This window comes from Anas platyrhynchos, chromosome 14 (genome assembly GCF_047663525.1).
Source record: "Anas platyrhynchos isolate ZD024472 breed Pekin duck chromosome 14, IASCAAS_PekinDuck_T2T, whole genome shotgun sequence".
In the NCBI taxonomy this organism is placed as follows: Eukaryota; Metazoa; Chordata; class Aves; order Anseriformes; family Anatidae; genus Anas; species Anas platyrhynchos.
Window position 1 is genome coordinate 2182698 of NC_092600.1, and position 14465 is coordinate 2197162.

The following is a 14465-nucleotide window of genomic DNA, read 5'->3' on the forward strand; positions in this document are numbered from 1 at the left end:
ATGTCAAAGAGAATGTACTAGTTAGATAAGCTTAATTGTAAACTGCAAAACACTTGAAATGAAATTAATTTATTGCAGCGTCCAACTAGAAATTGATGTTAGTTTAGTGGTAAAATTTAGGTTATGCTATACTTCTGATTATTCCTCTAAACTCTGGAAAAGCATTTCATGCTCTTAACAAGCTTATAATTAGTGTACTGAAAGGATATTTTTGTTCTCCTAAATGTTTGTAGTTGAAGTGCTTTTACACTTAGCTAGATTGCCGCCCTAAGAGTCGAGCAGTGCCCGATCAGGACTGCCGAGCCAACAAAACACATACTGGGCTCGTTCAGCTGCAGGCACTAAAAGGGATTGTAATACCACTGAGCAATTCCTTCCGTGAATTAAACTGAGGTTTAATATACCGGTGGGAGGGTAAGGTATCTAAGGAGCCCCAGGGCCTTGCAGTCTTCATACCAATGTTTCCTTTGCCTAACAGAGCAATTACTGGAATTTATGCATCAACTCCCGGCCTTTGCAAACATGACAATGTCTGTAAGAAGAGAACTTTGCTCAGTGATGATATTTGAAGTAGTAGAGCAAGCAGGAGCCATCATACTTGAAGATGGACAAGAAGTAAGTAACTGCACACAGCGTGATTTGAGCACCGAAGTTTGAAGATCCGTGAGGGCACCTGGGTGAGAGGGCTGGGAGATGTTCTCTGCACCACTCCCACACCTGAAGGCTTTGGGAATCTTTCTCTTACTGTGATTCACTTCCAAAATCCTCAAACCTTAGTCCATCACTTAGTAGCATGCAGGCTGAATCTTACAGTCTTCCCTGTTCAGGACTTCAGCATGGTTGAGATGGTCAAAACCAGCAGAGTTCTATAGCTTTACACCGTGGATTGTCAGTTTAAGTGCTAATATCTAAAAGAGTTTGTTTATAGGGGTTTTACCTGTAGCACAGAAGAATGCATCATTCCCATTGGTAAAATAACTCTTTAGTTATAACATAGGATTTTTTTTTACATGCTAACATAGAGATGTATCCTTGAATAATGTATGACCTTAATATCTAAACAAATCAGATCTAACAAATGATGACCTTAATGTCTAAATTAGAAGCAGTTTCCCTACACATTCAGATGTTCAAATAAGTGGTCAGGCTTCCAGTGTAGGTGCTCTGAATTGTTACCTTGAAGCCTTTCCCTGTCCTTTGTTCAAGAAACCTGGAATGTCTGTAGCAGTTCATCACTTCACGAGGACTGTGTAATCTCAGTTAGTGACCAAGTGGGCATGTGGGGGAAGAGTGTTCATGCTCACTAAATAGTATAAATATACTGTAGCAATTAGCACACTAATTAAAAAGCAATCTATTCATCAGCATCATTCCCTACTGAATTAATACTGAAACAAATGAAGAATGCTGAAAAGCATTCTTGTTTCACTCAGCTTTATTGCTTGCCTTACAGTGCACATTTCTAGTGAATTAAACGTTGCAAAGCTGTGGTGGCAACAAACTGGAGACTGCAAGAATAAGGCTTTCTGAGATAGGAGTGTTGGAACAGCTTATGAAAGCTGTTGAATGAGCTCCACTTTTAAAATTTGCTTTTTTACTCCCTCTAGCTCGATTCCTGGTATGTTATTTTAAACGGCACAGTGGAGATCAGCTATCCTGATGGGAAGAGTGAGAGTCTCTGTATGGGAAATAGTTTTGGGATTACTCCCTCTCTGGACAAACAGTACATGAATGGAGTGGTCAGAACCAAAGTAGATGATTGTCAGGTAAGATCACAATTCTGTACAACTACCTCATATTTTTGAACGTCTAACAAAAGAAAGCAGACTAGTTGTATCTCAAGGCATGATCTTTATTCAGGAGCAGAAAAAGGGATGTTGGTATTTTACGGGTCACGAGCTCTGCTGCTGTTAGATTAGTTGTACCCTCTTTCAGTAGCTGAGATTTATTTCACACTGCTATTGTGTGAGAAACAGGAACTTCTGCTTTGTGCTGCAATGTAAGCGTAGTCCACCCTAGTCATGCTGTGTATGTGATTGACATGCAGTAAGAACAGATAAGCAGAAAATAGACTTTTCCACTTGCAGATTTTGTTCTCTTTATGTTTAACCTTTTGAGAACAACCTTTTGGAAGTGTAAGATGGTGACCAGTTCCATTGTCTTCTAATTACAACTTTCTCGTGTAATTGAGCAGAACAGACTGGGGCTGGTAACAAATGCTGTGCTATGGGGTTTGCATCAAAGCAGCCCAGACATGGGGCAGGGGGTTACATTCATGTTTTAAATATTTATTAACAATCATGTGTTGTCTGGGGGCAGTTTGTGTGTATAGCCCAGCAAGACTACTGGAGAATTCTGAACCACGTGGAAAAAAACACTCACAAAGTCGAGGAAGAAGGAGAAATTGTTATGGTAAAGGAGCACAGGGAGCTGGACCGCAGTGGAACCAGAAAAGGACACATAGTTATCAAGGTGAATTTCTTCCCATGCTTTCTGTTAATCTATTAAACCTTTATTAACAAATACAATTTCGGTTTTAAACTAGAACACATGTTCAGTTTTGTCTGTCTGAAGTCAAAGATTTAATTCAAACAAATTTATATTACTCTACAAATCTACTTCCATCTCCCTTTTAATACAGCTAGACCTGTTCAGCACATATATTGAGTTTTGTTTTGGGAGCACTCCTTGTGTATCCTTACATATTGTTTTTGTTTTTTTTGTAGTTTGGAAGAAGAACTTAAAATTTATTGTAAACAAAGTTATGGGATGTTACTGATTCTTCTGGCCCGTTATTAGCTATGCAAAACATTTGGTCTGGGAGATGCTTAAAGACTTGATTTAAATATGTTAGTGGCTTTTTTTCCTTTATTTTTTTTTTAACTGAAAATTGAAAAAGGCGTATACTGCTCGCATAGTATTATGCTGAGGTACTCTCTAGAGAGAGGTAGTGATGGGAGATATCAGCTGTATTTGCATTTAATTTTTAAGGCAACACCTGAGCGACTCATCATGCACTTAATAGAAGAACATTCTATCGTGGATCCAACTTACATTGAAGATTTCCTTCTAACGTACAGAACATTTCTAACAAGCCCCTTGGAAGTTGGAAATAAACTGTTGGAGTGGTTCACGGTGGACAGCCTCAGGGATAAGGTTGGTTTGAGACTAGAGATTAATATTTGTAGTGAAAATTTTCTCCAAAGCAATTCCTTTCTGTAACACTGGTGTTATACTGCAGCTATTTTTAAATGAACTAATTTAAAACCAAGTGTTTTTTAGTAATATCAAAGAATTATCCTGTACTCTCCAAAGTTAGGTTTGTCACTGCTTTTCTTCTGCAGAATGGTAAATACTATTTTCTGTTTAATTTCAAGATGTAAATGCCAGTCTGTCTGAAGTCCTTTTCCACAAGCAATTCACAGAAATTGTGTTCGTGATCTCTTGGACTTACCACTTCTGTTCTCACAGCAGCATTATGCTTGTCTTCTATAATTTTCTTCTGTAGAGCTTTTCAGTGTATTGAGCCCATTTTATTAGAGCAGCTTATTACAAAGTGTACTTGAAGTAAACTGTGCTCAAGACAGATGAAGATGATAAAAACACTTCTGTAAATAGAACCAGGTTCAACTCTGTGCAGCTGTACACACATGGAAAATATACCTAGCTTGGAACTTGTATTCATGTCCTATTTGTTGAAAATCGTGGTAGTAAAATTATGAGCCAGCAGTTTTATATGTTCTAGATTTGAGCTGAAAGAAACTCAAACTATCAAAACAGCACTATTTTTTTATGGTGGGGAAAATTTGCTGGGATCCTTTACTATGGTTACTGCTTCTCCCCTTTTTCCATGCTGCACACTTTAGCAACTACCGTTTTTTAAGAACGGGATTTTAAAGAAGGAAAGTAAAGAAAACTGTCTTAGCAAATAAAAGAGGAAGTTGCTTATTTTTAGAAGAGAAGCTGCTACAGATTAACTGTTTTAAAAATAGAATGGATGGATAAAATAGTTGTCAGATTGTCTTTATCATGAATGGTGGTAACTCTGTAGCACACAAAAAAGCAACCCAAACATTTAACTTAAAAAATCAAAAGAAAGGTCTTTTGTTTGTTTTACTATTACAGTATACATCCTAGAAACTTCCTAGGAGAGGAGGTAATTAGGATGCTTTAAAAAAAATACATTTAATAAATGGCATAAAGAAGAGATAACCGAAGATAAATGTGTGCACCAGTAAGTACTAGGTGATGTAATCAGCTAGATACAAAAATGTTTGTTCCTTAGTTCTTCATTTGACTCCACAACTAAAGGAAATCAGGAAATGATTTCAAGTGCAAATGGTTTCTGCTTCTGTTAACGGATGCATTAATCTGTCATATGTTATTCTGTCATGTCCTTGTATTCTTCTTTGCTTACAGATTAAATCTTATAGGAGAAAAAAAATAAAAAACAAAATAAAAACAAAAAACACAAATACCTTTACGCATACTTTTTTTCAGGTTACCAGAGTGGTCTTACTGTGGGTGAACAACCATTTTAATGACTTTGAGGGTGACCCTGCTATGACTCGATTTCTGGAAGAATTTGAGAAGAACTTAGAAAACACGGTAGGAGCAAAAAAGAATGATTGTCACACTTTCTGCATTATGCATTTTCATTTTCCAGTATGTTACCAGGGATTAACACGTTGTGGTCTGTAAGAAAGCAGTTAATAGGTGGCTTTTAACATGTGCGTATTTGTTCTTAAATATAAATTTAGGTACAAAGCTCATATAAAATAGTACATATGGCACACATTTATGCGTCTTTGTCCTCTTTTGCAGTAATGCAAAGTTTATTTAGTAAGATTTGGAAATGTAGGATCATAATTTCTTTTTCTGGCACTTTTTATTTTTTTAAACAACTGTTTCTCCATTTCTAATAAAAGAAACATTACGCTCCATTTTATGTCTTCTGTGTTACAGAAAATGAAAGGACATCTCAGATTGCTGAATATTGCTTGTGCTGCCAAGGCAAAATGGAGACAAATTACCTTGCAAAAGCCTTCTAGAGACTCACCTCTCTTTTTCAGCCTCCTTGGAGGAAGTGACAAGGGTTTCGGTATTTTTGTAGAGACCGTGGAAACGGGCAGTAAAGCAGCAGAAGCTGGACTTAAGCGTGGTGATCAGGTAAAAAGAGCAAAGCTAATTTTAAGCATCCACCTTTTGATTTAAAAAGTAAAAATCTGGTTCAAATGACTGTAAAAAGTAAAACAAACAAACAAACAAAACCACCACCAAAAAAAACCCTCTCTCTATACATCACACTATTTTGATACCACAGTTCAGCTCTAGGTTTGTGTGTTAAGTATGTATTTCTATCAAATAGTTCTTGAAATATTTCAAAAACAGAATGGGAAAAGAAACCACATTGTGGTTGTTTTAGGAAACTTTCCTAAAGGAGACGTAGTTAGGTTGAAGCCATCAAATTGGTTGGCTGGTTTGTCATCTAGCAAACAGCATCACAGTTTGAGGCTGGTGGAGCCTCAAGTCCCAGCAGCTGCAGCTCTGCCCTTTGGTTATAACATCATGTCTGCATCTGGTGATCCAATCAGTCAGTAATCCACTGCTTTTGTTAGAATTGCAGTTCCTAACTGCACAAATGTTGTGCCTATCGCAGAAGATAAATTTGGTTACAGTAGTTGACAAGTAGTGATGGAGGTCCTGGCTTGTTTACAGGATGCAGCTTTACTGAAGTGATCCAAATAGTGATTTTACAAGGAATATTTTCATGCTGTAAATACAATATGATAACCTCTGGAAAGTTTTTAATGTGCTTGTGTTATCACATTTATATTTGTAACTGTTGTAAAATAACTCTGTTATAAACAGCTGTTGTAATAGTTCATTTTGTATTTCTTCTTAAAGATAATGGAAGTGAATGGACAGAACTTTGAGAATATTACATTTGTGAAAGCTCTGGAAATCTTGAGGAACAATACTCATCTCTCCATTACCGTAAAAACAAACATTTTTGGTGAGTAGACTTCATGTTTCTCTGTGTATGTGGCTAAAAATTCCAGTCCTTCTGGCTTTAGAAATGCAGTAGGATTTCACCTTTCTTCTAACTTGCTCTAGAAGTGAAAGAGTGTGCAGGAGTCCCCTCATTGTGCCTCCGTTTGCTCTGATACATTTTTGTGTGCCAAGGACTTGCACATTGGGTGGCGCAAGGCCAGCATAGCCAGCTCTCCGCGCCCTGAGAAATCCTCAAATGACTGCTTAAGCGGCTTTAGTGTCCCTTCATGTGATACGGCTGACGCAGAGCCAAGGGATCTGGGCCAAAATATTTTGCCAAGAAACAGCAAAAATGTAAAACTGGATTTTCATAAAACTTTTTATTATGGTTGTAAGAACGGTAGGACAAATTGCCTTGATATCTAAAATCGATAAGGGAATATAAAAAGTGGTATGGTATATAAATGTTAGCTTTTAATTGTCAGTGTGAGTATAAACATATTAAACCTCTTTTAAAATCTCAGTCAAACCATCTGTTCTTTTTCCATAATCCTGTTCAGGAAACAGAATAACCATAGCTACAGAAAGAACGAGACTGTATGTACAAGACAGATTCTTCCTCTGGAGTTGTTGTATCTGAGAGCTAATGGTGGTTTCCTTCTCTTATTTCCTTCTCATATTTTCTTCCTGTGGTCACCTGCCCTTATTCCATATGGATATTTTTCCTCTTATGATTTTCTGTTTATCTCTGTGCAGGTAAAAAGTTTTAAGATCTTAGCAGTTGCTTATTATCATAATTCTAAAAAAGCATAAAACTGCTGTAATCAGTGGTCTAGTCTAATATCAAACAACATAAAATAAAGCATTACTGCAACCAAGGCAGTGATAGTTAGGGGCAAGTGGATTTTAACTTCTTCTCCTGCTAGCTGATTAAACTTGAAGATGATTTCTCTGATATGTTTTAATGAATTCACTCCTCGAAGCTCTTTTTTCAACTGCAATACTTATTATTCTGTCCTTTTGGTGCTAACAATGAGCAATCACCATTCTTATATGTGAATTTATATAGTGAAGACTTGTAGCCATAAATTGAGTTATGTAATAGAAATATGCAATTTGACTACGAGTATAGATAAAGGCCCGTTTTTTTTGCCTTGTTCCTAGGGACCATCTTGGAAATCAGCTCTGTACAGCCCTGCATTTTCCCAGTACCATGATTTCAACAGAAAATAACAAATTTCTGACAAAGACTTTAAAACAAACAAAACATCATGCATTAGTAAACCAATTTGAACAGTTTGTTTTTACCGTTTATTTATGGGAAGAAACACAAATAACAAAGACTGTTTTTTTTCCATATAATTCTATCCTCTAGGAATGTCAGTAATAGACTGGCTCAGCTTGATAAATGCAATAGGAAATTCGATGCGCCTTATATATTACTTAAAACAAAAAGGTGTGTGTGTGGGGAAAACATCAGTCCATCTTGAAGTTATTCCTGAGGAAGCGTCTGCATTCTGTTACCTAAAGATGCAGACAAAAAAATCAATAAATGGATAGAGGTGATTGATGTGAACGGAGTGGTTCCTTGTTATTGATCTAATTGCCTTACTGAAGGGTAGAATAGCTCTTAAATTTGCCGTGGTATGTGCTAATTTCAAAAGTAGCTGGGAGAATCCTGCTATGCAGAGTGGTTCATGATTTTGATTAAACAGTTAGGGTTACACTGTCTGCCAAGGAACTCCAGAGCAAAACTTAAATGGGAAGAAAGCCACACCCTTAGAGTCAAAACTAAATGTAATACAGAGCCTGGCTTGGCAATTCATTACGTTTTTGGTTTTGGAACTCTTTGGTTCACTTTTTCTGTGGGTATGTGGTTTGAGGGGAAAGAAGCATGTAATGTGAAAGTTTAAGTGTGCAAAGGTAAATCACAATGTTTGTATCTCTTCTTACAGTGTTTAAAGAGCTGCTCTGCAGGATAGGGCAAGAGAAGAATGGAATTCCACATATTCCAAAAATTGCAGAAAAGAAAAACAACCGTTATTCCATCCCAGATATGCCTGGAGATGTGGAACAGATGTTTCCCCGTGAAAAAGGAAACAAAAAAATGAAAGCAAACACCGTATCTGGTGGGAGAAACAGAATCAGGAAAATTTTAGACAAGACTCGATTCAGCATCTTGCCTCCAAAACTGTTCAGGTGTGTCAAACTCTTCTGGTCAAATGGTAATTTTTCCTTAATGAAGCTGTGTACTACCTTCAGTCATGTCCACGCTGCTTTCCTTATATTTTAAATGCAGCAAATCTAACCTATAGCTGCAGAACAAGGCCAAAATATCTTCTGTCCCAGTGAACCCAGTGAACGCTTTCAGATCTGCTTTTCTCTCTCTATGGTTCAAAAGCCCATCTACGATGTGTAATTAAAACATGACAGCCGTTATTTTTTCCAAGATTCATTCATCCCAAGATGATTATAAGGATCTCCACACACCTAATCGACACAAACCTATTTTGCAGTGACGGTAGCGTGAGCCAGTCACAGGATGACAGCATTGTTGGGACTCGGCAGTGCCGGCACAGCCTGGCCATCATGCCTATTCCAGGCACGCTCTCATCCAGTAGCCCCGACCTGTTGCAGCCTACAACTAGCATCCTGGATTTCTCTAATCCTTCAGGTAAAACAGCAGTGTTAACTTGATTTATAGGATAATTACAAGGCAGCTGGTTTGGGGGTGGAGTTGCATCTTTTTACCAGCTTCAAACACGCTTAGTGCAGTTACCTCTTTATCTTGTGACCCTAACAGGTCCAAACTGGTGATTCACTGAACATGCAAACTGCCCGAAGCCCTCTTGCCTGCTTTTTTGTAATGTGAAGCCTAGGTTCTTTTTACAAAGAAGTGCATTTTGCCACCTCTAAGTATCTTTGGTTTACCAGAGCTCTGGTGGAAGTAGGTTGTCTTCCTCTGCACCTATCTTGTTTTATCTTTGCCCAGTGTCAGTAGGTCTGGTGACTTGACTTCTCCATCCATCTTCTTTGAATATTTATTTCAAGCAGCATGGCCAGTAGAATAGAACTGTGGTGCTAAAACAGCATTAGTTATTTTCCATATTTTACAGACATTAAGTTCACCCAGTTGTCTGTCTGAAAAACTGACAAGTGTTTTGAGGTTTTAGTGTGGGCTTCCATTGCTGGTACTTGTAGGAACACAGTTTATGGGGTGGCTGCAGGAGGTATTTGTTATATGCAGCTGCCTGTAAACATGTAAAGTCAGAATCATGTTTCCCTATTTCAGATGTAAGTTCTGTGCATAATTACATATTTTGTAAAGTGCCTTCTGGCTACGACTTATGTTTATGTAAACTTGCAGATTTCCCCTTTAAAAGGGACAAATATGTCCTATCAAATGCATAAATATCCATAGCAAATAAGTTCCTTTTCTTCCTGCAAATCCAGTTTCTTGCTGTCTGCATGAGTGAGCTACTCATTTGTTCTCTAAGAATCTTCTTTTAATGCTATACAAGTTACTGCATAATACGAGCTATGGATAACTGGTCCTTACCTTTATTTCAAGTTTCCTATAACAAGTATACAGTCATTTTTGAATGGCAGAGAAAACCAAATTATTTCTGACCATGTAATGCATACTTGATAAGTTTTGTAAACATTTCAGTCTTGATTTGGTGTTGACACACTTTTTTTCTTTTTTTCTGCCTGCAGCTGTTGGGTTTTACTGTAAGTATCCTGATGTATGGCATCCTAAAGACCTTAATATTGCATGGCTTGCCTATTAGACCTAACATGTTGCATTGATGTAGTTACACTGTCAGGACATTAGGTAATCATGTGCCCTGTAGCCTTCCCTTTAATAAAAGGAGGCAATAGGCTCACCTTTTGGGCACTGTAATCTCATGTCAGGCTGCTGGACTGAGGCTGCATTTTATTCCCATTTCTGCCACTGACCCACTGAATGACCTTTGGCAGAATACCTCGCTGGGACCTTGCTTTACAAGAATGAAATTGCTTACATCCCTTTTATAGAAATTGAAGTTTTGGATGATAATGTAGCTTGAGGTTTAGTTTGTTGTTTTGTTGGACTCCGTATAGCTAAAACTTTTTGCATGCAAACTGGAAATGTGTTTTGTATTGTAGCCATGACTTGAATCACGTGTAGAAAAGTAAGTTTTACTAATATTTACTTGCTTAAAAGAAAAGACCCTGAAGATGGACATGTGATTGTCATACGAGTTTCTATGACCTGGTACTTAAAAGTTACTCTGTGTTTTGGTTGCATGGCAATTTCTTTTTTTTTTGTTTGTTTGTTTCTTTTTCCCAATTATGTATTGTGTTTCAGTTTTGGCTTTAAACTTGAGCGTGTTCTGATTTTTAGGTATGTTAATACCATGGTATACATGCTTTAGCTCTTCTGTTAATTTGTGATGGTTTTTACGAGTGCAGGCATTTCCCAAATTATTCAGTGTATCACTCACCACTTTCACTCTAAAATGAGCGCGTAACACTTATTTTCCCCTTTTATTGTCCCCATTCACGTCAGCTAGCCCCAAACCATTGATGTGACCATTCTGATATGACCGTATGTGGTAGTCACAATAATGAATCAGTAGAATTAGTTTTCAGTCACTTTTTTTTTTCAGTGTAAAGCTTGACACCAGTGCAGGACAGTGTGCCCCGGGGTGCTGGTTCCCTCGAGCAGGGGCTGCCTTCCCATTGCCTTCCCCAAGGCATCTGGTACCCTGCCTGGCTAGCCATGGTCTGTGGGTATGGCACTTACACTGAGGTTATTAAAGGCTGGTCAAATAACAGGGAGAGAAGGAAGGGCTGTTATTACAGCAAAGACCTCTACAATAGCCCTGGGCATCTCTGATACGGGACTTAATGACATGTTCACCTCAGACATAGATTCTTCGAATAGCTGCAAGCTTGGAGGATGTGGCTGAGGGCTTGGTGAGCACCTTCCTTCTTTTCAGTTCTGCAGAAAACCCATGAATGTCTGGTTGTCAGATTTTACGGAGGGAAAAAATGTGTTCCCATGAGCTTTTACTTACCATGCACCCTGACTTTTGACAACTTGTTCTCCCCCCATCAGCTGGACTTTGAGAACCAAGTCTTCTGTAATAACTCTAATGGAGATAACTATCTCCAAGCACCAAGTTGTAAACTAAATGTGTCTTTCTTTAGATATTTGTTTCCTGATGTAGGATGCCCCAGATGAAGCTGTTCTCCAATGCATTTATAATTCATAAAATGTGTTATAAATAAGCACGCTAGCACAAGAATTAACTGCTGGCAGCAGCTCACTTTAGTTTCTTCAGGTTGAGAGAGCAAGTTTGCAGCTGGATTCAGAAACAACCAAATCTCCTTTCTCCTCCACGTTCCCTTGCCCACAGCTCACACGTGTGTGCTGGATGGCTTCCCAGTCATGGGAGGAGCACTCGGGGCACTCGTGTCAGTCCTGGATCACACAAAGACAAAAGAGCCAGAAAGGAACAAGGCTTCCAAATTTTTTGACACGCTGGGAAGGACAATGTACAGGACAGTAATACGCTATGTAGATGTTTTGTGCTTTGTGGTAATAAGCTGATATATAAGTTCACTTGTGGAATTGCAGAGAGGAGAAGTCCTCTTTTTCCATTCAAATTTTGTTGAACAGAGTGTTTATTTAAATGAATATTTATCAAGCAATAGAGAAAATGACCTTTTGTCTTTTCACAGGAACAGTCGTTCATATGTTAAACGCGCTTTTCTGTTATTTTAGATATTCCAGACCAAGTAATAAGAGTTTTCAAGGCAGATCAGCAGAGCTGTTACATTATCATCAGCAAAGACACTACAGCGAAGGAGGTTGTGAGTCACGCCGTGCACGAATTCAACTTGACGGGAGCCCCGGAGACTTATTCCCTCTGCGAAGTGTCCGTCAGCCCTGAGGGAGTCATCAAACAGCGGAGACTTCCAGATCAATTCTCAAAATTAGCCGACAGGATTCAACTCAATGGACGGTAAAGGCACCCTTGTTTTGATTTCAGTTTGGATTTATTTGACTTTGCCTTTTAGGATTGAGACATCCAAAAGAAACATTGGGGAAGGATGTTTTAATGAACAGTGTTTTAATGAAAATAGGCAGGTATCTATTAAGAACAGACAAGTAAATGTCAGTAACTTATTCTCCCTTCATCTCTTTCATTCCTGTTTCACCTTCCTTCTTATGCAAAAACCCCTCCCTGACTTTACAGCAAGCTCTCTTGATGACAAGTAAGGTCAGCAGGTTAGGAAAACATATTTAGTGGCTTACGATTAAAAAGAAAAAACTTGTATTTCTTCTGACTCTTCCCATGTGTACTTCAGGATTAAAGCATACAATTAATTTCTCGATGATGTCATGTTGCAATGAACTGATACTAACCTGAGATAAATTCTTCCATTTTTGTGTAAACTGTTATGAAAGTTTTCAGAAATGTAAAGTGCTCCAGCTTTATCTGATGTCCTGATCCATACCAGAAAAAGGTTTACTACAGTAAAAAAAAAATCTTTAGTTGTCTTTGCTAGGCAACAGAGAGATTTATGAGGAATAAACTTCTGTGCGTCTGAAAGTGAACTGCTTTGGACCATGCAAATAAATTTTCCAGCTACATTTTCATTTCCTGAATACCGTGAGCTTCATGTAAATATTAATATGTCACACAAATTTATGTGAGAAACCACACTGAATTTGTGTAAGAAATGGAGAAATACATTAATGAGAGATTTCTCAAGACTAACATGCATTTAAAATGTTATTTTACTGCTAAATTTACAAATGGAAAAGTAACTGACCTTTTTCTGAAGGTGAAAACTGCAGCGTGTTACTGAGTATGGTATAGAAAGCATTAGCAAGGAAGTAGGCTAAAACAGCTTTCGAAGTACTGGAGAATGAGGTTTTTACCTCAGAAATGGTGGTGTTTTATAAAAGCTAAAGTATAAAGGTTGTGCTGCCCCTTTCTGCCTTTGTCTTTGCCTCTTATTCTCAAATGTCAGCGAGGTGGAAATGCTCTGACGTGAACACCTCTGTCAGTAATACCCAGGCTGATTGCTATGCTTCAATGTCTTTGTGCTCACAAACCCTCTGAAGAGTCTCTCTAACATTTTGTTGCAATTCATTTGTTCATAGCTATTACCTAAAAAACAATATGGAGACCGAGACTTTATGCTCAGATGAGGATGCTCAAGAGCTATTGAGAGAGAGTCAAATCTCCCTCCTCCAGCTCAGCACCATCGAGGTCGCCACTCAGCTCTCCATGAGAGACTTTGAATTATTTCGTAACATCGAGCCTACGGAATACATCGATGACCTCTATAAGCTGGACTCCAAAACAGGGAATGCTCACCTGAAGCAGTTTGAGGATGTCATAAATCAAGAGACATTCTGGGTTGCTATGGAAATTTTAGCAGAGCCCAACCAACTCAAACGAATGAAGATTATTAAGCATTTCATTAAAATCGCCCTCCACTGTCGAGAATGCAAGAACTTCAATTCCATGTTTGCAGTTATAAGGTAAAGTACTTCCCATTTGTCAGATCTGATTTCTGGTGTCAAAAGCAATTTTGTTGATCTAAATTGGAAAAAAAAGAAAAGTGTATCTTGACCATATTACTGATGGTGCCCGGTAGTTTTTGAAAGAACTGCCAAGCTTTTCAAAATGCTCGAACAAAAAGATGTATTGTCACTGTGTTCTTCTCCTTCCTCAACCTCCGAAGGTCAGGCTCACTGCGGTGGCTCACATGACTGTCTCTTCTATAACTATCACATAGCAGGGAAAGAGAAGATTTGGACAAAAATGCTGTTGGAGGAACTTCAGGAACCTGCTTGAAAGTTGCTGCCATTTTCTATGATTCTGGCGCTCAATTTCCCTTTTTTCTCTCATTGTTACTTTTCAGTGTGCACTGAGTCATATCTGCAATGATGAGATTTATTTTATTTCTTCCTTTCATTGTAAGGACTTCCTCAAATCAGTCTTGTTTTAGTTTAATTTTCTTTCTCATTCTTTCCAGTCATCTGCTTGCTTCTCTATTTTTTCTCTTCATTTGCACGCTTAGACTTTCTCTTCTGATTTATGCTAGCTGCCGCTGCTTTGACTTTAACAGCATGAGTCCAGCATTTCCTCTATTTGCAATTATGTGACAGCCAGATTGTATTTAAAAAAAAAGAAAAGAAAAGCACTGTGATTCATCAGACAGAGATCTGGATTCATGCTGTATCCCAGCACCAGTACTATCTTTGCAAATACCATTTTATAATATCTTCTTCCATGTCTAGCCAGTGTAATGAATGATACTAGTTTAGTTATACAGTAAAGAATTAATAAATTCCCTTAAAAGGTACTGTACAAGCAACCAGGAGGGCTGTGGCTACTCATTACATGGTGAATGCAAATGTGGATACTGAGTGCAATTTCTGTTCCCTACTTCCTAAGCCCTCG

The 14465-nt window shown here is 38.1% G+C and overlaps 1 protein-coding gene across 8 annotated transcripts in view; it reads left to right on the forward strand.

The window, feature by feature from the left end:
- Positions 1-14465, forward strand: part of RAPGEF6 (Rap guanine nucleotide exchange factor 6) — a 123053-nt gene that overhangs the window by 80693 nt on the left and 27895 nt on the right. For 5 of the 8 annotated variants that reach the window (XM_038186366.2, XM_038186361.2, XM_038186363.2 and 2 more), the window contains 12 exons: positions 479-615; positions 1608-1766; positions 2320-2472; positions 2992-3156; positions 4501-4608; positions 4966-5169; positions 5908-6016; positions 7950-8193; positions 8511-8668; positions 9712-9726; positions 11768-12008; positions 13157-13540. In XM_038186366.2, the coding sequence (XP_038042294.1) occupies positions 479-615; positions 1608-1766; positions 2320-2472; positions 2992-3156; positions 4501-4608; positions 4966-5169; positions 5908-6016; positions 7950-8193; positions 8511-8668; positions 9712-9726; positions 11768-12008; positions 13157-13540 (2077 nt within the window). The remainder of the gene's footprint in view (positions 1-478; positions 616-1607; positions 1767-2319; positions 2473-2991; positions 3157-4500; positions 4609-4965; positions 5170-5907; positions 6017-7949; positions 8194-8510; positions 8669-9711; positions 9727-11767; positions 12009-13156; positions 13541-14465) is intronic. The other 3 variants (XM_038186368.2, XM_038186362.2, XM_038186365.2) reach the window with 1 other exon arrangement.